Below are 22,098 nucleotides of genomic sequence, written 5' to 3' on the forward strand. Positions count from 1 at the left end.
GACGACTGTTGGCTAGCTGGCTTTTTCAGTCTTGCTAGCTCGGCTAGCTGTCTACATGTCGTTCGCACACAGTTTTGCGTATCTGATAACCTTGAATTACACTTACCAATAATGTGTTACTTATTCTGAATCCAAGTTTCTTTTATGTTTCTGATTTTAATCGAATTCGCGCCTGTATTAGATCGAAACGTGAAATTTGGTCGAACTTATTCTTTTCAGTTGTTTTCTTCACTTCCTGATAGAGACGGTGCCATTTTGCCAATCCAAGGGAGATATTTCCGCTGCTGTCGTCACACAAGAATGCCTTATTGCCAGTTGCCCGTGGCTTATGGATGTCATGTCAACTCCATGTCTTTCTGTGTAGCTGAGATGAAGTGTAGCTACATTTGACTGTTTCTGATCAAACTAAATCATTCTTGTAATTTATGTCGAAAAAGAGAACAGGTAAGACTAGTTATAACATTAAGCGACAACAACGTACCCATTAGATTATGTAGACTATAGGTTTGAACGAACCCGTGCTGGGGTCAGGTGAGACAAGGGATTGCCCTTTTCCTTTGCTTCAAGGCTACGCCCTAGTTGAAAATAGTATGCCTGGAATGGATCTGATTGCATGTGTCAGGACATAGATGGCCATGTTACCCCATCAGAACTGCAGGATAAGCCATCAGAGTAGGCTAATTCTGCTACAGAATAGTGTTCTGTCTCTGTGAAACGCTTAACAAGACCATTCATAGGGTTAATATTAGTGTGAGTGTGTTTATTCCCTGTATGTAAGCCTATAAATGTGTACTTTACACCCTTACATGAGTCACTGGGCCACACAAGCTTATACCTGGCCGTCACCTGCACTCTTATAGGTTCCCCCCTTCAAATCTAAATGATTATTCACTAATCACCTCCACAATGCCCACAATCAATCTGACCGATATGGAGAATGCACTTTTTATATTAATTTTATTGAGATTAAGTGTTGGGCCCAATGTCTGTATTTGATAATGAACCAATAGGAGTTGCAGCTTGTGTGTGCTTCTTTGTTGCTGTTTCTCCTTTTGTCACATGCATCCTTCCCCGATGACGTATCGAACGATGCAACTGGAAGAGGTCCAGTAGTTTCCAGTAAATATATCCGAGGCCTTCCTGGTACAACAGTGCAATTTTTTTGTCAACAATGGAATGGGGAGGAAGAGGAGCACAGTGTGTGTTATGTTTGTCTCTCACAAGCAGGTCGACAGGGGACAGGTTAGGACAGAACAGTGTTTTGTAAAGTCTGTCCTGTGATGACAGCCATCCTTAAGACAACAGTGAAAAAGTGCCCAAGTATATAATTGGGGTAAAATACTGGACCATGCTACCTACCTGACGGAATGGACAGCACACAGAGTATTGGTTCAGATCCTGACCCCCCCCCCCCCCCACACACACACACACACATATAGGGGGTGTGTGTTTGTATGTATGTACATACTATAATAAGACATCTTCATCTTATCTTTATGTAAGTACCAGGTGCAGATCCTGCAAGGTGCTGCTTGTGGGATCACACTTAAATCTGAGATATGTGTCATCAAATATTTAAACGTTTACAATTATAATGAATCCTCTTCATGCATATTTTATATAAAATTCCTTGAGCAGTCTCTTGGTTTTTGGATATGGCGCCCTCTTCTGGACACAACATGTAATGTCAACACTGCAAACCATTTCCATAATACTAAAAGACAGTGGATTGCTAAATCAATTCAATAACTTTTGAAAGGTAATTATGCCTAAATTTGGTTTGGGTTGATAAGTTTGAATTGAACACAATGTGTCACGTCTATTATACCTACTCAAATGATATCAAGATTAAAATAATTTAAGAATCAATGCGCAGTCATTTCATGAAGCACAGTATAGGCCCATAAAGCTAAACACAATGTAGGCTATTGCGGTTAAAAATGAGGTGCTTAAAGTGGACCACATCTGATACGAATTATGTAAATCTCTGACAAACCAAGTTGCATAACTTGCCCTAAAAGCTCCTTTGTGTCCAGGTCATAATTCCCCTTGTTAACGCAGAGTTTGTTCCAGGGAAGCCAGAACTTGATTAATCCACCCAAAGACCAGCCAGACGGTAAGAGTTGGTGTTCTTCTTTCTTTCACTATGTTTGATATTAATATTCTACCCATTCAACCAATCAACACTGCTGTCATTGCTTATTTGTTATTTTTTTAATCAAATATAGAAAATAGATATTAGGCTACATTGTACATAGTAGCCAACATAGTTAACGTTTTAGTAGTAGGTAAAGTTAGTACAGATCGTTGAAGATCGATTGCATGTATGTTTTTTTTCTTCTTCACAGCGGCTGATATTTATCCAGGGACTGTTTTTCATCTTTTGAAAAGATGGAAGTATTTGTTTTCCTATTTTCCTTGACGGCCCTCGGGGTCCTCTATACTATGAACAATGTTCCGGAGTTGCAAGAGTAAGTGATCACTTTTCTAATCAAAAAGGTTGTTTAACCATAACGGTTATTTCAACTGTTCTCTTCCACAGTTTGTATTTATCAATCATTTCAACGTAGCTCCATAGGATGACTACAGACTCGAATGCCATCTCATATGTATGATAGATTGTATACACTTATATGATAGATTGTTAAGTAATTATATATATATATATATATTAATATAGGACAATAGTAGGCCTATAGGCTACGTCTTCTCAATTTAATTGTGCAGGTAATGACCTTTACAATGCGGAACATTCTATTTCTCACCGCTTGAGGGCACTATCAGCTCGTGAGTGTACCGCATTGATTTCTTAATTCACCTCCCCCCCAAAAAAACATGTCGAAATCTGTAAAACTCCGTGAGTCGTACTTGTGTTAGCCAACTCGTACTTTCGTCGTCTAAACCCATGTCATGATGGTGAAATTGCACAGATTATAAGACTCGTGTAGGCCTATTGAATGTCGAAGTCAAATTCCATGCACGCCATCTGAGGCACGCCATGGAAACGTGTTTTGTTGTTGCGAACACAGGCCTGTAGTTGGGAAAGGATGAGCTGTGACACATGATGGATGTTTTCGGGCTGCAACACGAACAACATTCAACAAGAATGAATTGCGGGCTCTAGTTACGATAGTTATGGAGGCACCACTCTTCAAGCCTTCCCCTGTCAGAGAGATTTTTCTCTTTTTGAGCACACGTCATCCTCCCCCTTGGTGAATCTTTGTGCTGGCACTCTGTGTATACTGACAATCAATACAGGCAGCAAGGAGGAGTTTGATGAATTGCTCCTGACACGCAATGTGCATTGTATTGTGTCGCTTTGCAAACAAACAGCTCTGTGTGCATAAATCTTCTATCCGGAGGTACAGCTTGGGAGATTCCCTTTGAATCAGAATCAGAATCAGAAAGGGATTTATTCGCCATGAAAGTTTGCACAGACAAGGAATTTGCTTTGGCAGGAAGGTGCATACAATAAACATATACCTAAAATTTAAATATGTGGACTAACTATACTTGGCCTTGTTGTTTGGTTTCCTCTACACACATTGTACGTTTGGAGAGGAATGCTGTTTACAGGGGGATGCCTCGAGCACATTCATCTTTCTCTAGCACTGCGATTGTGGCATGTGACCGAATGGGAGGTACGGGTGACTCTCTCCATGGTGACTCTCTCCAGGGTGACTCTCTCCAGGGTCCCCCTCTCCAGGGTCTCCCTCTCCAGGGTTCCTCTCTCCAGGGTCCCCCTCTCCAGGGTCCCCCTCTCCCTGTCAGCCTCTCACCTGGGCAGCAATGCAGCCCTTCCTGTCCTCAGTGACTCGCACATCCGAGACTCTCCCACTCCCGCTCCTCCCTGAGCTCTGGGTGTTGGCGTAATGATGGCTCCCTCCATCTTCCCATTCATCTGGGATTCAGGTGGCTGAGCGGTTATGGAATTGGGCTAATAATCCGAAGGTTGCTAGTTCGATTCCCGGCCAGGGCCAAATGATGTTGTGTCCTTGGGCAAGGCACTTCACCCTACTTGCCTCGGGGAGAATGTCCCTGTACTTACTGTAAGTCGCTCTGGATAAGAGCGTCTGCTAAATGACTTAATGTAAATGTAAATCACTCATTAATTAACAGTGCAGAGGAGACCTTAGATGGAAACTAATTGGGAGAGAGAGAATGAGGCAGAAAATTGGTGGGAGATTGCTCTTTAGAAAGCTCCGACTGAAAGTATGGAGACATTGTACAACAGCATTTGAATAACACTGATTGTCCCTAATATCTTATCTTCACTCTCTCTGTCCCCCCTCCCTCCCTCTCTGTCCCCTCAGACCTTATGTCATCCTGCAGGTCGGTGCTGCAGTGCTGGTGTTTGTGTTTCTAGTGTACCTCCTGATGGCATGGCGTAACCCACCAAAAGACCTCCTATTCTTCGGTATTGTATGATCTCTGATTATTTATTTCACAACATTCCCATGCTTCATGTCTCCAAGCTCAACTTTCCTGATTTTGAAAACGTCTAAAGAAACATTTCTCTCCGTTTACTACGGTGTTCGCTGGGTTGGATTCCAGTGAACTTATACGATTTCCAGATTTTCTTTTGCCCTCATGTGAGCCAGATGAATTGTTTTCATTGTGAGTCTGCTGAAGCCTTGAAATCTTCTTAGCTACAATAGGATCACTGGTTAAGCTGGGAGGCAGACTGGCATTGTTTCGCTGATGACGTGGAGGGGCACCAACAATGTGGTCTTTTACAACACACACCCAATCTCATAGTAGCAACTGTTTAAATAACTCGACATACGTCAAAGGCATGTGAAATTAAATACCTCAGTAGCTCAAGACAGGCTTTCCCAACTCATGTTGTTTCAACAGCCCTCTGCTATGCTATCAGAGCCCGAAGATTTAACCAACCCAACATAGTGTTTGACGACTTGGCAAATTGTATTTAGCTCCACGTCATTAAATGTAGTACTTTAATTGATCGCCATCATCGGAATTTTCTGAAAGAACAAACGGATAGATTCCACTGCGATTCATCCTGATCGGAACGACAATAGAAAATTCCTGCATCTCATCCGTCGTCTGAGAAGCGGTCGTGAGTGTCCAGTGCCCACGGCCATGCCAGCTCTCCGGGGTTACAACCCACCAGGATCACCCCCGGGGGCTCTGCATGGCTCCTCACCACAACACCGACCCATAATCCTCCCTGCTGACCTCCCTGTTAGACATTTACATTTACATTTACATTTAGTCATTTAGCAGACGCTCTTATCCAGAGCGACTTACAGTAAGTACAGGGACATTCCCCCCGAGGCAAGTAGGGTGAAGTGCCTTGCCCAAGGACACAACGTCAGTTGCCATGACCGGGAATCGAACTGGCAACCTTTGGATTACTAGTCCGACTCCTTCACCGCTCAGCCACCTGACTTCCTTGTTAGACCCCGAGAGATAACCCCCCCCCCCCTCCCTGAGGATTACAGGGCCACAGGGTCGCCAGCAGACAGTGTGTGTGTGTCGCTATCACAGTGTTGATCAGCGGACGGCAGAATGGGAAGGTAGATGGGATACGGCGCTGGAGCCTGATAGAGTGAGAGAGCCTTCCTCCCCCTCGCTCAGACGCACGGTGGGGTCATTGACAAGGACGTCCGCCAAAATGGAGGGAGGACCCATTTAGTCTGCGTCTCTTACAGAGTCTCTGTAAACCTACAGTATTCCCGTGCTTGGAAACGTACGAGTTGTTTTACCCTCGTCCTGCCGGCTCCAAAGAGAACGCCGTAAATACGTCTTGTTAAGTGTCACAATAAGTAAGTGTTATCAATGGAAGGTGACCGTCCAGAGTTCCTTAAAGGGTCAGAGCTGTAAACTACAGAGGAGAGAGCCAGTGTCTGCATCAGCACTGCGTTTCCAGTTTATCTGGCCTGCCATACTTGAGCCTTCTCTGGCAACTTCCCTCCCTGGCCTACGATTAGGTGTCTCCCTGGTTTATAGGCAGAGCTGCAGGCAGAAGACCCAGGCCCAGTCTGTCTCCATGCCTGGCAGAGGTGCCCTCGCTCTCACAGCTGGGCTCTTAACCTGGGGGAAACTCAGCCCACAGCTCCCAATATAAATCTCCTTCCAACCTCTATTGCTGGAGGACATCATTATCTCTCTCTCCACAGCCCTGGAAATCAATAGCTGGTTGGTTGCAGGGAAATATTTTAAACACAGATAGATGAGAGAGGGATCGAGAGAGGAGGAGGAGGAGGGGGGGTAGAAAGAGAGAGACAGAGTGAAAGTCTCATGAGGGGAAAGAGAGGTTGCATTTTTCACCCATCCAGTCTTGTCAGAGCGTCTTTACAAGAAGTAAAGAACTTTGTTATTCAGTTTATGAAAGACTGAGACAGTGCAGATTGAGTAATTACATAGAGGATAAGCTCACTCTTTATCATAACCACAATGGGAGCATAACGATCATTGTTCTCTCCCTAGAGCTGCTTAACAACTTGAGTTTTCTGAGCTGAATTCCTCAACATATTGTACGAGGGCTTTTCTTTTACCAATGCTGAAATATTTTACAAATGCAATCAGTTTATGTCCATTGCAACAAAGAGGGCTGAAAAACTGTTACACATTAATACAATTCATTTTTAGTGTAATTGAGGCATTTAAATATAAATGACCTTGTTGACTTGCTTTAGAATGAACTACTTTCTAAAATTATTGCCGTTCCCCACACTCTCTCTCATCCATCTCCATATGAAAACATATCGATTTTTGTTCTGGCCTCCACAGCGTTTGCAGTTTTCTCCTTTACGTGTGTCATCGACCTTGTAAGTGCTCTGCAACACGACGGCTGGATCACTGGATTCATGGAGTTTTACCAGAAAGCGGTCAGTATTTATAATGTCTTCTGTTGTGTGCCATCTTTTACACGGGCCCCCCACTTTCAAAGATCTTTACGGCCTCACAGCTCTCCTGACAGTACCGCTCCTCCACCTGCAGGGGGAGCCGTACCTTGGAACAGCCTACGGCATCATGATGTGCTACTGGGACGGAATCGTGCACTTCATCCTGTACCTGTTCATGATCTGCCGCATCACTGAGAGGTGAGGGTCGCCTGGCCTTCAGCTCGTCGTCTCTGAGTGGATGTAACAGAGGTGGTTCGGTGACTACGCACAGCTCTTGAACATGCTTGTCTGGGATCCTGAGAATAATGCTGGGCGCCTGACTCTGTCCATGTCTACTGTACCCCCTTCCTACAGAGTCCTTGGGTTAGACGTTAGAAACCCTTCTACTGTAGATAAATATTAAGTGTATCTTCTGCATTGTGAATTGTCCTATTGACAGTGTATCTCATTGATAAACTGTACGTAGTTATATGTGAAAGGGAGTCAGGTGCCTGAGCAGTTAGGGAATCGGGCTATTAATCAGAAGGTTACCGGTTCGATTCTGTCCGTGCAAAATAATGTTGTGTCCTTGGGCAAGGCATTTCACCCTACTTCCCTCAGGGGAAATGTCCCTGTACTTACTGTAAGTCGCTCTGGATAAGAGCGTCTGCTAAATGATTAAATGTAAATGTAGACATTCATAGTCAGAGCACTGACTTTGTGGTTCCTCCATCCAGGAAGGACTATCGCATCATGGGTCTCTTCTGGGCCGGTTCCCTGCTGGCCAACATGAGTATCTTTGTCACCGGAATCGTTGTAGGTGAGCTCCTCTTCCCTCCTCCATCCCAGCACGACAGCCTGGAAATCAATGGAACATCTGGCCTGCCTCGTATCATCAGTGTCACAGTTTAGACGTAGAACAGGAACACACAGCACACGCTCGCCTTTGTACTTCACAGAACAAAGCGAAAATAGACAAGGCATCTGTTGTTGGAAGTTTCAAACGGCATGCCAAAACCTGCGGGAGATCACACCGATCTCTGGGTGACGTTCTCACCAAAACGTTTTGTTTATCAGTCACCCATTTACTTAAGATGTGGCCATGATTACAATTAATTACAGTCATAACTGGGTTAGAATAAAACATTTAAATATGCGTTTTGCGTGATCCTCTTTTGGCAGAGCCTCGTCACTGTAGCGTGTGTGAGACTCATGTCACCTTTCAACACGGTTAAAAATAGAATGCTCTACTTCTGGAAGTATCGTGGAACTCATTGTTCTAGAATCCCTGGGATGAAGCAACGGCATTCTCCCCCCCCCCCTCCCTCTCTCACCCCCTCCCTCTCTCCCCCCATCCCTCTCTCCCCCTCCCTCCCTCTCTTTCTCCCACCCTCTCCCCCCCTCCCTCTCTCCCCCCCTCTCTCTCTCCCCCCCTCTCTCTCCCTCTCCCTAACCTTTTCTCCTAATTTTTCTCGCCCTCTTTCTATGTCTTCCTCTCCTCGTCTCTGTTCCCTGGTAGGTAAACACGGGTCAGATATTCGCCCTGCCTTCTGGCTCAACATCCCCTTCCTGCTGGTGCCTGTATGGGGGGCGATCTCAGTCTTCACCAGCGCCAAGTCCAAGCAGCTGACTGGTGGATACAATGTAAGTTGTAAAATGTAGTAAATGTTTATTCTTCTGGAATCTGCTCCTTCATCTAAAGGCTCCACTCCTTAAACAGTGTTTAGGGGACAGGTGAAAACAATCTATTAAAACCTTGGCTAATTGTCTATTTTTATGACCTCATCAGACTATAGAAACTCACCCATCTCCTTTCACAGGCCATGTTCGTACAATGCATGAGGCTGATCTGGCGTCCTCAGGACTTGATGCTGGTGCTGTTGGCGCTGGCTGCCATGGCCTTCACCATCTTCAGGGGCCTGGTGAGACACTAGACACCTCGTCCTAATGCTCCTCCCAATGACACTAGACAGCTCCTGGCCACGGTTTCACACTGGTTCCTTCTTCGTCAAGTGAAACATGAAGGGAATGCTAGTGAGCCCAGCCCAGTGGGGGAGAGTAGTACCAGGGAACAGAGCCTAACACTAAGCTTCATATTCATGTGGCATGCGATCCGATAGACAGCTGGTTAGCTGCTCGTGCCGTGAGCAGATCCACCGAAAGATCCGCACTCACTTTTAATAGCCGATACAGTACCTTCTCCCCCTACAGAGGTGTCATTAGTGTCATAAATATTGTAACCAAATAAGTTCTAGCAGCAGCTGGGCAGACAGACTAACCCTTCCCTGCTGTGTCCCCCCCTGCAGGTGGCTCTTGACGCACCCCTGGAGGCCTGTACCATCTACCTCAAGCAGTACGAGCCTTACCTGAAGGACCCCGTGGGCTACCCCAGGGTTATGGTGGGTAATTTAGACATCAGGCCTACTTGAGCGCAGCGCCCGCGGCCTACGTTAACGACCTAGCCTCGCTCGGGTCGAAGTAAGCACATGCCCGCCCCGCCACCATGTTGGGTGAGATCAGCAGCAACTTCCTAGAAGAGTGGCTCTTTCTTACTTCTCTGCCTCTCTCTCTCTCTCTCTCCCCCTTCCCCCTCTCTCTGCGTGTCTCCCAGAAGTGATTACACCGCTATTTTTCATCATTACAGCAACAATGAGTCGGGGGCGAGAGGCCTGTGACTCCCTGTGCCCCTCTCATTTGTTAGTCTGGAGTTGCACTGCGGTGACTGGATAGAATCACAGCCCGAAGGTTTCCTTCATCTGCAAGCTGTTTTTCCGAGTCGTGTCGGGGGGGTTCTTAGACGAGTCAATAGGTTATCCAAAGACCTTGCTGCGGCTCGAGTCCTGGCACAATGGCGGTTCATCGATCAGGCAGGGAGCTGCATGCTGAGAAGTTGATAAGCTAATCCTTCCACTGAGCCCGGCAGCGCGGTGGGTGGGAGACGTGTGTATGTGTGTGTGCGCGTGAGTGTGTGTCACTACACGTCTGAGTGCATGCCAAAGCTGTATGTGTGTGAGTACGTGTGTGTGTGTGTGAGTATGTGTGTGTGTGTGTGTGAGAGTATGTGTCTGTGTGTGTTCAGAAAGGGATTTCTCAGGGTTGCACTGCTCTTGCGTTGACCGACCTTTTTAATCATTGACGGTGATAAACCACAGCAAGCAGACATGACCAGGAGCAGAGAAGACACACTCCTAAACACTGAAGGGTGTTTGTGATTGGCTCTCAGCTTCTGGGCTCAGTTCATTAGGATTCATCCGGACGGCAGAGTCCGAATGAAAGCCGTTGCTCAGGGGTATACGTCCACACGGCAACACCTGCAGTAAACTGACTTTCATGCTGCAAATGCTCTCCACTGAAGTGAGAGTCACTTCCAAAAGTGCGTTGGCTGCAGTGGTGGTCATCAGTATTCTGTGGGGGTACTACATCTGCTGCAGCCCTGGTCCGGCTCTACAGGAGATGAGGATGGACTGTATTAATTGTCCATTGAGGTGTCAGAGCTCCCCTGTGAGACAGGGAATTGTAACACTTTGTCTCTGTGTCTCTCTCTCTCTTAATCTCTCTCTCGCTCTGTCTCTCTCCATCTTACCACCACCTCCCCTCTCTCTCTGTCTCTCTCCATCTTACCACCACTTCCCCTCTCTCTCTGTCTCTCTCCATCTTACCACCACTTCCCCTCTCTCTCTGTCTCTCTCTCTCTCTCGCTCTGTCTCTCTCCATCTTACCACCACCTCCCCTCTCTCTCTGTCTCTCTCTCTCTCCATCTTACCACCATCTCTCCCCCTCTCTCTCTCGCTTTGTCTCTCTCCATCTTACCACCATCTCTCCCCCTCTCTCTCTCTCGCTTTGTCTCTCTCCATCTTACCACCATCTCTCCCCCCCCCCCCCTCTCTCTCTCTCTCTCGCTTTGTCTCTCTCCATCTTACCACCATCTCTCCCCCTCTCTCTCTCGCTTTGTCTCTCTCCATCTTACCACCATCTCTCCCCCCCCCCCTCTCTCTCTCTCTCTCTCTCTCTCTCGCTTTGTCTCTCTCCATCTTACCACCATCTCTCCTCTCTCTCTCTCCTCTCTCTCTCTCTCTCTCTCTCTCTCTCTCTCTCTCTCTCTCTCCGATCCTAGATGCTGCACTTCCTGTTTTACGGCGTGCCCCTCCTGGGTGCGCTGGTGTACGGCCTCGTGGAGCCCGGCTGCAACTGGATGCCTGACCTCAGCGTGTTCTTCGCCGGAGCCATGGCCCAGGTTCGCTCACGGACATACGGATCCATCACGTTGGTTATGAGTCACGTGACCTTAGTGATTTTTCTGTCGCATACCCACAGTAGTTATCAGTCTTGTAACCTGGATGCTTATCAGTTAAATGACCTTGTGGTTATCCGTCATATGAGCTCGAATGGTAATTAGTCATGGTCACTTCTCTCTTTCTCTCTCTCCACTACAGTGCCAGTTTGCCCATATGGGAGGCTCCCTCCACTCTCGTACAATGGCCCCCTATCGTATCCCTGGAGACGCCTTCCTGGTTGTCATGGCTGCCAACCTGGTGTACGTCGCCATCCCTCAGATCATCGCCATGCGCTGCACCGAAAACCCCAACTTCTTCCTCACTGTGTCTTCCTTCCCCGGCCAGACCGGGCTGCCTTACAGCAAGGAGAAAGACACCTTGATAACCAACAAGATTAAGAGCTCTTGAATGGGAATCTTTAGTAAAGTATACTGCATGAGACCCATGTGCTTAACCCACACAGATCTTAATCAATACAGAGGGGAACACGAGAGAGGTGAAACGAATCTTCTCTGCTTGTTAGACATGATTGTCGCAGATCAGTAGGTATGGAAAACCCATTTCTGCATTAACTACGTAGGGTTTTCTGCTCGTTTCAGTCAGTTTGAACTCAAGGATTACACTCATAATAACCGAGGCGAGGAGATGAGGAGAGGAGAGTCGGAGAGGAAGGAAGGTGACAGGAGAGGGAGCCAGGGGAGGAGAGGGGAGACATTTTTCTATAAAACATGGAACCAACGATTAAATGGTGTTCGTTCAGCTGCGGCTCTTAACCTCAGAGCGATCTGATTGGCCAGTGAGGCTCAGTCTCTGTGTTGTGGTTGGCAAAACACCTCAGTCAACATTCGCCCTCACCGGGCGCTCCCAGCCAAACACACCGTCGCAGAGCTGTCATGTTGCCAGTCTTTTCGCCACACTCATAAATGGAAATGCTTAATAACAGGTACACCAGGCTGGGGCGGGTTTTGTCAAGCTCACTTTTGTGTAATGTCTTCAGATACTTCTACTCCTCCCCTCCCTCCTCCCCTCCCCTCCCCTCCCTCCTCTCCTCTCCTCCCTCCTCCCCTCCCTCCCTGTCTAAGTGATGTCACTGTATTCTATTTTCTGTGTGGGTACCCAGCAGTGAACTTTGCCCCTCCCTGTCTATTGTTCTGTTATAAAAGGAAACTCAATGAATCCTATTTGGATTTGGCAGGCGTGTTTTCTGTCGCATAACACACCAATATAGTTGTTTCGGGTTCCTTCACAACCAATTACAGCCAGTGTTTTTTTTTTATATGATGCTGTTATTGGGTTAATTGCAATACACGACTCACTGGCTAACAACTGAACACTGAATACAGAAACATTTCATCTCAGTGCAGACCCTGAATCTGTAAATCCTGTAAAGATTTAAGTTGGAATAAACTTAAACATGGCGTATGCCAGAGATTAGTTTTAACAGACACTCAGAGGTAACAAGTGCATATGCTGGAAATACATTTTTTTTTTATATAGTAGGTGTGAAAGCGGGAATACTTTGTGCTCATTTAGGAAAATACTTTGCATCCTGAGGTTACCATGTGACCACTCAATACACCCACGACAGGTAATTGAGAAGACAGAACAGCAAGCGTTTTCGAAACAGAGATAAATGTGGTATAGAGTATCATCAATACCTAAGAGGTCCTCATCCAACAGCACACATATGGGTCAGAATGAGCCACACACACACACACGCACACACACACGGAGACGCACACACACACACACACATCCATTCCCACTCAGCAGCTTTTGTCATGCTGATGTATAGCAGCACTGAACGGTCTGCCTGCAGATGCTAGCATTATTCTCTCTCTCCTCTCTCTCTCTCTAACACTGTTTGACAGACAAATGTGGACTTCCAGAGCAGCCTTGTCCACGATGGGAGCCACTAGGGACGTTCCCTGCCCCCCTCTGCAGATGTCTGCTCAGCCTGGGTCCCAGAGAGCTCTGCCTCAGCTGCATATAGCACACAGGCTAAACAAACATAGGCAGATTCAGGCAGGCAGGGTTAGACAGCGTCAATATCTGTGGGTGTGAGGAGAGCAATACTGGAGGAAGGAAACTTGAAATGTAGGCCTATGTGAACTCTACTCTTCATTTCGTTTCCATAATATCATCCCATTATATCATTCCTTTATCGCTGCTTACATTTCAATTCGTTATAGGTCGTGCACAAAACTTTGTTAGTTCGAGGGGGAAATTAAACTTTTAAGACGTAACTGTGCTGATGATAATATATAATATATATTGTTATAATGATTAAGAAATATTAATAGATTCACATTATTCCGATGTTTGTTTATGTACTGTATATGTTTTTCCGACACATTGCAACAAAAAAAGATGGAGGATGCGGGCATCGATTCCTATATTTTCATAACAAAACAATAAATGTTATTGGAGGATGCGGGCATCGATCCCGCTACCTCTCGCATGCTAAGCGAGCGCTCTACCATTTGAGCTAATCCCCCGGTGGAGCAAATGACATACTTAAAATCAAGCCGACCATAAGGGGTCAGTAAATTCTTCGCATTTTACTTGAATGAATGCGTACTCAAGAAAGACACGTCAATTAAAATAAAAATTACAATATAAAAAATGACAAAAAAACAAGAACATTCATATACATAAGTATACTATGTAGTTATTTGTACACTGGGCTATATCCTGATTTGCTTGTAGCTCTGTATAACTGAACGGGTTTCCCACGTCATTATGCTGAACATGAGGTACGCGGGAGTCGTCCCACTATCCTGGAGATTCAGTCCGTCAGCAGTTCTCCTGCATTGCCATAATCAAACAGCAATGGGACAAGAAACGACTACCGCAGTAGAGAGGGGATCCGAGTCAACTACTGCACCATTAGCCCATCTGAAGCACGCAGTTTACGACGGCACATCTAACTTCGTCCAGAAAGTATTTTATTCACGATGATGGTAAGTTATCATGTGATCTAGTGGTTTGGTTCCTTGTGTCATGCGCACTTTTTACTGCATGGGATGTCATTGTGGATTGTTTAGTTTTGATAAGAGTGTATCCTGCAGGCAGCACAGTTGCGCATGTAGATTAAACCTGCATCATTTTGATCGTGCGTTCGAATTTCAACGAACTCTAATGAAGAGTGTCATCGTAACATAGGCTATGCTCTGCTCTTTTAGTCAGTCCTTCAGCATTATAATAATTGTTTTCAGTGCATAACAAAGAAGATTTCTTTAGCAAAATGCTGTATATGACGTTCATGACATTGTACTGAAATTCCAGAAACATCCTATAAGCCTACTTATCTAATGTCTATCATTTTGTAAGCTACTGCGCAGACAACCACTATGAACATAGACCGCATAATATTTGATCGGGCAATCATACTACATATACTCTGCCCAAAATGACCTTACATTTCTACCGTATATGCATATTCTCCCATGATATCCAGCCAAGTACTTTTTTTTTTAGCTTTTCATCGCTATCTTTTCATCTGCCCTCACTGTTGCAACCGACTGATAAGAAATGCCTCATTACAGGTCAACCCCTTAACTCAAATCCCCTCCACTCACCCCACACTCACCCCCTGCCCAAACCCCCTCGTATGAGCAACTCTATTCACACAGCCAGCATGAAACCGTTTCAGCATTTATTTCCACGAGTGTTTATGTGAAACCTAAAATACTTTTGTGAGAATCAAATCAAATTTATTTGTATAGCCCTTTTTACACGCAAGCATGTCACAGAGGGCTTAACATATGCCCATAGAACTGCCCCTCAACCAACCTAAACCCTCAAGGAAGACAAGGAAAAACTCCCAAAAAAAAAAAAAAAAAATACCCTCCCTGGCATGCCACTGGAAGGTTCCGGGCTCCAGGGGACCCTTATGAATCCGTCCCCCACTGGGTGTGTCCCTGCCCCCCCTACAGGTGTTCACCAAGGCCCCGGTCCTGACCACGGGGATAGCGGCGTTCACCTGTCTACTCGCCACCCTGTCCGTGACCTCCCTCCCAGCAGATCTAGAGAAAGGGAGGAGGAGGGTAGTCCACGTACTCGGTAAGATCTCGTCTTCTCTTCCAACTCACAGCGTTCTTAACAAGCCGAAAGATGGCTTTCCAATCACACACATACTGCATCTCTGGAGAAAAATACGTTTTATCCCGCAGAGAAAAACTATTAAAAAAGAGCAGCTGTTATGTTTGCTAAAGCTAAGAGTACTGCCAAGAGTGAGATCTCCTTCAGGAATATAGATGAGTAGGAATGAAAATCTGTTAGCGACTCCTTCAGCTTGGCTGCTTCACTCTCTTGTGTTGTTAATGGCTAGGTCCTTAGAAGCAGAGCACGAAACACAAACAAACACACACACACACAAAGTCTAAGGCAAAGCCTGTGTGCCAGTAACATAAACCAGACCTCCTGGGTCCGATAGGTGGGCGTAGGTACTGCAGTGAGAACACTGGACCTGGTTCAATTTTCGTCTTCGCCTAAGTAGCTAACTCCACAACATAAGAAGTCCGTTATTTCGCGGCGACTCAAACTCACACCAACCCCTTCCCCTCCCGGTAGAGGACGAGACTGGGGCGGTGATCGTGCAGACGGCTCCCGGTAAGGTGGTCAGTCACCGCGGGGGCTCCATCACGCTGCCCTGCCGGTTCCACCACGAGCCCGAGAACTCCGACCCGGACCACGTCCGCATCAAGTGGACCAAGGTGACGGACGCGCTGCAGTTCGTGGACGTGTTTGTGGCACTGGGCCGCCAGCAGAGGGCGTTCGGGGGGTACCTGGGACGGGTGTCCCTGGAGCAGGCTGGCCCGGAAGACGCCTCTGTGGTCATCCACAACGTCACGCTGGACGACTACGGGCGCTACGAGTGCGAGGTGACCAACGACATGGAGGACGACACGGGATTCGTTAACCTCGACCTTGAAGGTCAGACGGATATCCAAGGATGAAATCATGACCTGCTTTAGGAAGCGGACATGCTTGTTGTTACCCAGCATTCGCATACCAACAGGTGTCATAGTAAATACGACAGACATGTATGTAAATATAAAGTACATTTGCTGGGAAACAAAGTACACTCATTAAAGAACAAGTTTAGAGCAAGTTTAACTGAGGCATTATTTAGGCTATACAAAACGAAACAGGCGCTATAGTGACCCGGCGCCCCCTGTATCCGGGAGTCAGATGGCTGAGCGGTGAGGGAATCGGGCTAGTAATCCGAAGGTTGCCAGTTCGATTCCCGGTCATGCAAACTGACGTTGTGTCCTTGGGCAAGGCACTTCACCCTACTTGCCTCGGGGGAATGTCCCTGTACTTACTGTAAGTCGCTCTGGATAAGAGCGTCTGCTAAATGACTAAATGTAAATGTAAATGTAGGCTATACAAAACGAAACAGGCGCTCTAGTGACCCGGCGCCCCCTGTATCCCTCTAGGCGTGGTGTTCCCCTACTACACTCCAGTGGGACGCTACAAGCTCAACTACCAGCAGGCAGAGGAGGCGTGCCGAGGCCAAGATGCCATCCTGGCCTCCCATTCCCAGCTACACAAGGCCTGGCTGGAGGGGCTGGACTGGTGCAACGCTGGCTGGCTGGAGGATGGCTCGGTCCAGTACCCAATCTCCCACCCCCGGGACGAGTGTGGCAGGAAGGATACCCCTGCGGGGGTCCGTAACTACGGTTACAGACACAAGGAGGACGAGCGCTACGACGCCTTCTGCTTCACCTCCAACCTTAACGGTGAGTGTGTGTCTTTGCCGCACTTCTGTACTGTGCCGGAGTCCATTCCTCTCTCCTCTCCGCTGCTTCCTTGCTCTGCAGTGATCTGACGTCAAATTAAGTACGTCCTAAACTGTGCTTTTAGGTGGTCTCTTCCTACCTGTTAATGATCAGATCTGTGGAGATGAAGGCGAAGAGAACAGGTGAATGTTCTCCGTTTGTGCGGGGGGGGGGGCAGCCCCGTTACTGCCTTCCACGGGGGACGGCCTCAGATCTCTTCCTGTGATCTGGCAGGCTTAAGGCCCCAGGATTCAGATCAGACTGTTTATTCTGCCCAATGAGAAGGACCACAGGGCCACTCTTTCATTTGGGCCTCTTTGATACCCATCACACCCACACAACAGTGTGACAGTGTGGGAGACCTGGAACACGCCCCTGGCCTTCTGCAGACTGACGAAACCAAACTAAGTTGAAGAATCCCAGGAAAGGTTGAAGTTTCGAGGGCACAGCAGTATTCTGCGCAGGGCCTTGACAGAATAAAACATCTCGTACAGGGGAATTTAAATCATTTCATTCTGGCAAAAAGATGATTTATAGCATGGAGTCTGTGAAAAGTACTGTGGGCAATGGCGACGACAGAAAGAATAATAATTTTGTATGCATTCCTTGAAACAAAATAATCCCTTTGTTCTTTAGAAAACAAAAATCGAATTCCTATGAACATAAAAGCTGGTCTGAGGTGAACAGACTGTATGTATGAAGGGAGATCAGAACCCCCCCATCCTCACCACCGTGAGGTAATTCATGTGGACAGTTTGGCCTAAGACTGGAGCTTCAGGAACGATTGTGGCCGATACTGTTACACACCATCTGGAGGGCATTTACAGAGTGGGCCTCTGGGAAATATGAGACAATGTTCTTCCCTAACAGGCAGAAGTCGCATAAACAAACGGTGAATCGATAGCTAAGCGCTGGAGTTCTCTGGTACCGACTCTGGTTCCCTGGGTTAGGTTCTCAGAACACAGTTAATTTCAGGTCAAACTGCGAATTGCAAGACCATTTTTGTAACATTAACGAGGCGAAAACTCGTCCCTCTGGGCGAGATTAAAGTATAAATGGAAGCGTTTTAGAGTAATTTTAGCCAGAAGGGCCGTCCATGGGTAAAGTATTGCTTTTCGATTTGGAGCTGGAGCGTCAGCCTGCGCTGAATGGATGTGGGCTTGATTGAGTATTCTGTCCACACACTGCAGTCCACACACTGCAGTCCACACACTGCAGTCCACACACTGCAGTCCACACACTGCAGTCCACACACTGCAGTCCACACACTGTAGTCCACACACTGCAGTCCACACACTGTAGTCCACACACTGCAGGAGAAGGCTCAGACCCAACCTAGTCTGGGCGGAGAGCCTGGGCGGAGAGACCCTGCCCTCGGGGCTCCTGTAGTCTCAGGTGGCTCTCTCTCCTCTCTCTCCTTTATCCCTCATCCCCTGCTCTCCCCCCCCCCCACCCCCCCCCCCCTCCTCTCTCCCTGCTCCAGGTAAGGTTTACTTCCTGAAGCGCTTCAAGAAGGTGAATTACGCCGAGGCTGTGAAGGCCTGCCTGCGCGACGGCTCGTCCGTGGCCAAGGTGGGGCATCTGTACGCCGCCTGGAAGCTCCAGCTTCTGGATCGCTGCGAGGCCGGCTGGCTGGAGGACGGCAGCATCCGGTACCCCATAGTGAACCCCCGCGCCCGCTGTGGCGGAGCCCAGCCCGGCGTCCGCAACCTGGGCTTCCCCGATAAGAAGTTCCGCCTCTACGGGGTCTTCTGCTTCCGCAGGAACAAAGTTGATGCGGATGGTAGACCCACACGGCTCCCGGCACTGAGGAACGGCAGCAACGACCTCCCCATGAACACAACCAGGTCCGTTTAGAGCGGAAAGGCTAGGCAGACGACCAACACAGCAACTCAATCCATGGCTTCTTTCTAAAACGCATAGTGACGAGACTAGTTCTGAGATTTACCAGGGAGGAGAAGCATGGGCAGTGTTAAATCGTGGGAGTCAGGTGGCTGAGCGGTGAGGGAATCGGGCTAGTAATCTGAAGGTTGCCAGTTCGATTCCCGGTCATGACACTTCACCCTACTTGCCTCGGGGGGAATGTCCCTGTACTTACTGTAAGTCGCTCTGGATAAGAGCGTCTGCTAAATGACTAAATGTAAATGTAATGTAAATGTAAATCAGAGGGGACGTCTTTCTCTGTTTTCTGGTAAATGAGGTGTCAGACAGTCCGTCATCGTAGGAGCGAGAGAGTCTCTGCGATCATCGCTGGCTACCACAAGCTTAAATACAACTGATTAGAACCCAGGCACATCCGGTTAGAAAGCCTTTCATTACTTTCCTGGTTCATCACATTGTGTGCCTGTGTGTGTGTGTGTGTGCGCTCGCCTTACACAGTCCGTTTTGTCCCTGTGGGTTTGAGGGGAAAAAGAGAAGAGTTTTTCTGTGATAAAAGAGAAATAAAATACTCTGAACAACCAGAGAGACATTAATTAGCAGCCAGCACAGACAGACAGGCAGGCAGATAGAGGGGTGGCTGTTTAAAACACACCATCAGAGGTCTGATTAAGACAGACATAATTAGCTACAAACCCAATTCATGCTCATGCAGCCCACTGTATGTGTCAGGGGCCAGCATGAGATTTGGCAGAGCATGGCATGGCTTAGGGATGCTCAGCATTTACTGTGTTTCCACCCGGCCAATGAAGCCTCATCCATTTGGTTGCCAGGTTTGGTACATAACCCCCCTCTTCAACATGCATGTACACAAGTTACAACATTGGCATAGATTACCAGAACACAAAAAGCTTACATAGAATACTACTCTTGCTCTTTGCTTTCTCCTAAGCCGGCTCTCTTACATTAGCCTGAGTCCAGCCAGCATGTTCTATCAGGATCTGTGGGACTGCAGGCTGAGATACCTGAACTAAGTTCTCTTTAGATAGGCTACTTGCTGAACCTTCAAGCCGCTTGTTTACCTTCTGAGCTATGCAGCCATAGTCATCTGTTCTGCACTCCTCGTTCTATTACCAGAGAGCACAATTTTACCCAGTGGACGCATTGCCATTGTCTTTATTTATGAATGTATGAGGAGTAAAGTTTTCTCTAAGGGAACCTTCCCAAGTGGGGGAACGAAGCCTTGACAATACAGGTGATTAAATCTGTGATGTGACTAGAATCCTGTCTCTGCCTCTTCATTACCTACACTCTTCACCTTTTTCTTGTTTTTTTTTGTCGAAAGTTTTTTATTGTATTTTTTTTTTGGGGGGGGGGGGGCTGCTACAGGGAGCACAGACGGGACAAGTGACAGCGGCGTTGCCGTGGCAATGTGGAGCCAGCTCGAGGTTGCGGAAAAGTAGCGAAGTCTCATGATGGAGTGATTATTTTGCTAAGTAATGAGAAACACAGAAACATTAACCACCAATGATTAGAATAAAACATCCGGTCCAGCGACAGCAGAAGGGTCTGTTAAGGGGGGGGAGGGGAAGGTAAGCTATGTGGGAGAGGGGGGTAAAGAGATGGAAGAAAATCTTTCACTTCAAGCTCAGGAACGGCGAATGGATGCTATTTTCATTTCAGCAGACCTCCTCCTCTTCCCCGGGCACGAAATGAAATTAGGTGACCCAATAGCAGTTGGGTCCCCAGCCACCCCCCCCCCCCCCCTCCCAAGAGTAAACTGGGGTGCAGACGGCCATGCTCGCTTTCATTCGAGTCTCATTTATCAGCCTCTGCAAGAGGTCAGGGGTCGGGCTTGTAGTACACAGGCCTGAGAGGACGAGCGTCAGCTGGAAGATCTGAACCAGAGGTGCGGCCCAAGCTGAATCCCTGCCTGTCCGGACGGACAGTCTCTCTCCCCATCTGCCCCCTCAGCTCCCTGACGACTCCCTCTATATACTGTGGCTGTATACACAGCTTGGCTCTGATGTCAGTGTTGCAGCGGCAAAACAATCTTCTTTAACAGCAGCCCTGCGCTCACTAATGATTCCATAAACAAACAAACTTGGATAAATTGATTTGACTCTCAATATAGCATGCCTGCAGCCAGAAGCCTGTTTGCTAGAGTAGTTCATTGCTACAGTAGTTTGTTTTATACTTTGAAGTTGTAAAATAAAATAACTATAGAAGATAATATTGAAGTTTGGACTTCTATATAACATTTTTGTTATTACAGAGAGAGTACTTAAAAAAAAAAAACTACAAAAGGTACCTTTAAGTACCGGAACTGAATTCAAGGTATCCCATCAGTTTCAATGTGAATGATATCCAATACTCATAAACAACTTCACAAATCACACCTTTTCCCCAAACAACTTCCCTATATGCGTTATACACAGTTTGCAGGGCAGTGAGTAATCTACTAAAAAGATTCCGGATGTACGTGCTCTGCATTAGAAACAGTTTGTTGCTGGAAAGACTAATTGGCAAAATTGCAGAAGGTTTCCCTGGAGCGCGGCCATTTAAATATTCAGCTCTGCTGAGGTAATTGAAAGTGTTTACCATCTAATGAAGCGTTTTGTGGATAATGAATGTGAGCCTGCGAAGGCCTTGTCGTCTACGCCTGCAGTGCAGTTGAAAAGAAGGTTCCTCAGTGTTTACCCAGACCCCTTCACCCCCCCACCCCACCTCTCCATCTTCTCTCCCCTCCCTCCTCTCTCTCCTTTTCTCTCAGACACAGTCCTGCTGTTTGGATGCGATTGAAAGCAGCTTCAGCCCGAGATCTAGAGTGAGAATACGCTAGTCTCACTGGGCTGTTTCAGCAATCCCAGATTGGGTCGACAACGAGTAGTGGGAGGTTAATGAAACAATCCAAACCTTTTTTCTGCAGGAATGAGGCAGTGTGTGTGTGTGTGTGTGTGTGTGTGTGTGTGTGTGCATGTGCATGTGTGTGCGCGCATGTGCGTGTTTGTGTGGGAAAGGTAGAAAAGACAGCAGAAACACCAAGGCAATGAAGTGAACCAGGGGGGAGGTACACATGACTAGAGGGTGTTTGTGAGCGGGCGAGAGAGAGAGAAAAACAAAGGGGTCGAGAAAAAGTGAGGGGAATGCAGTGTGATAAAGGACCTCATCTGACTCAAGGGCTGCAGGAATAAGGAACAAGATTGGCTGGTAAGAGAGCTATTGTGTTCCTACTGGAAAACAAAGGATTAGGAATCTCCAAGGGTCCATGACTAACCCAAAGACCAATCCTCCTCACCCATCACACCC

General features: G+C 47.2%; 2 protein-coding genes and 1 non-coding gene across 3 annotated transcripts; 2 read left to right on the forward strand and 1 right to left on the reverse strand.

The window, feature by feature from the left end:
• The first annotated feature begins 2,391 nt into the window (after positions 1-2,391).
• Positions 2,392-11,533, forward strand: tm6sf2b (transmembrane 6 superfamily member 2b). The gene is made up of 10 exons (XM_067229999.1): positions 2,392-2,471; positions 4,314-4,417; positions 6,757-6,854; positions 6,967-7,070; positions 7,589-7,671; positions 8,371-8,495; positions 8,672-8,773; positions 9,158-9,250; positions 10,966-11,085; positions 11,285-11,533. Exons 1-10 carry the CDS (start codon positions 2,392-2,394, stop codon positions 11,531-11,533), a joined length of 1,158 nt encoding a protein of 385 aa, XP_067086100.1.
• Positions 11,534-13,550: 2,017 nt separating this feature from the next.
• On the reverse strand, positions 13,551-13,623 carry trnaa-agc (transfer RNA alanine (anticodon AGC)). Its single transcript has one exon. It is a non-coding gene; the product is annotated as a tRNA-Ala (tRNA).
• Positions 13,624-13,965: 342 nt separating this feature from the next.
• hapln4 (hyaluronan and proteoglycan link protein 4) lies at positions 13,966-18,970 on the forward strand. The gene is made up of 5 exons (XM_067229835.1): positions 13,966-14,088; positions 15,064-15,190; positions 15,701-16,063; positions 16,570-16,872; positions 18,395-18,970. The coding sequence occupies exons 1-5, from the start codon at positions 14,083-14,085 to the stop codon at positions 18,766-18,768; spliced, it is 1,173 nt and encodes a 390-aa protein (XP_067085936.1). The 5' UTR covers positions 13,966-14,082; the 3' UTR covers positions 18,769-18,970.
• The last annotated feature ends 3,128 nt before the right edge of the window (positions 18,971-22,098 follow it).

The sequence above is a fragment of the Osmerus mordax genome, chromosome 26 (assembly GCF_038355195.1).
Source record: "Osmerus mordax isolate fOsmMor3 chromosome 26, fOsmMor3.pri, whole genome shotgun sequence".
Lineage (NCBI taxonomy): Eukaryota > Metazoa > Chordata > Actinopteri > Osmeriformes > Osmeridae > Osmerus > Osmerus mordax.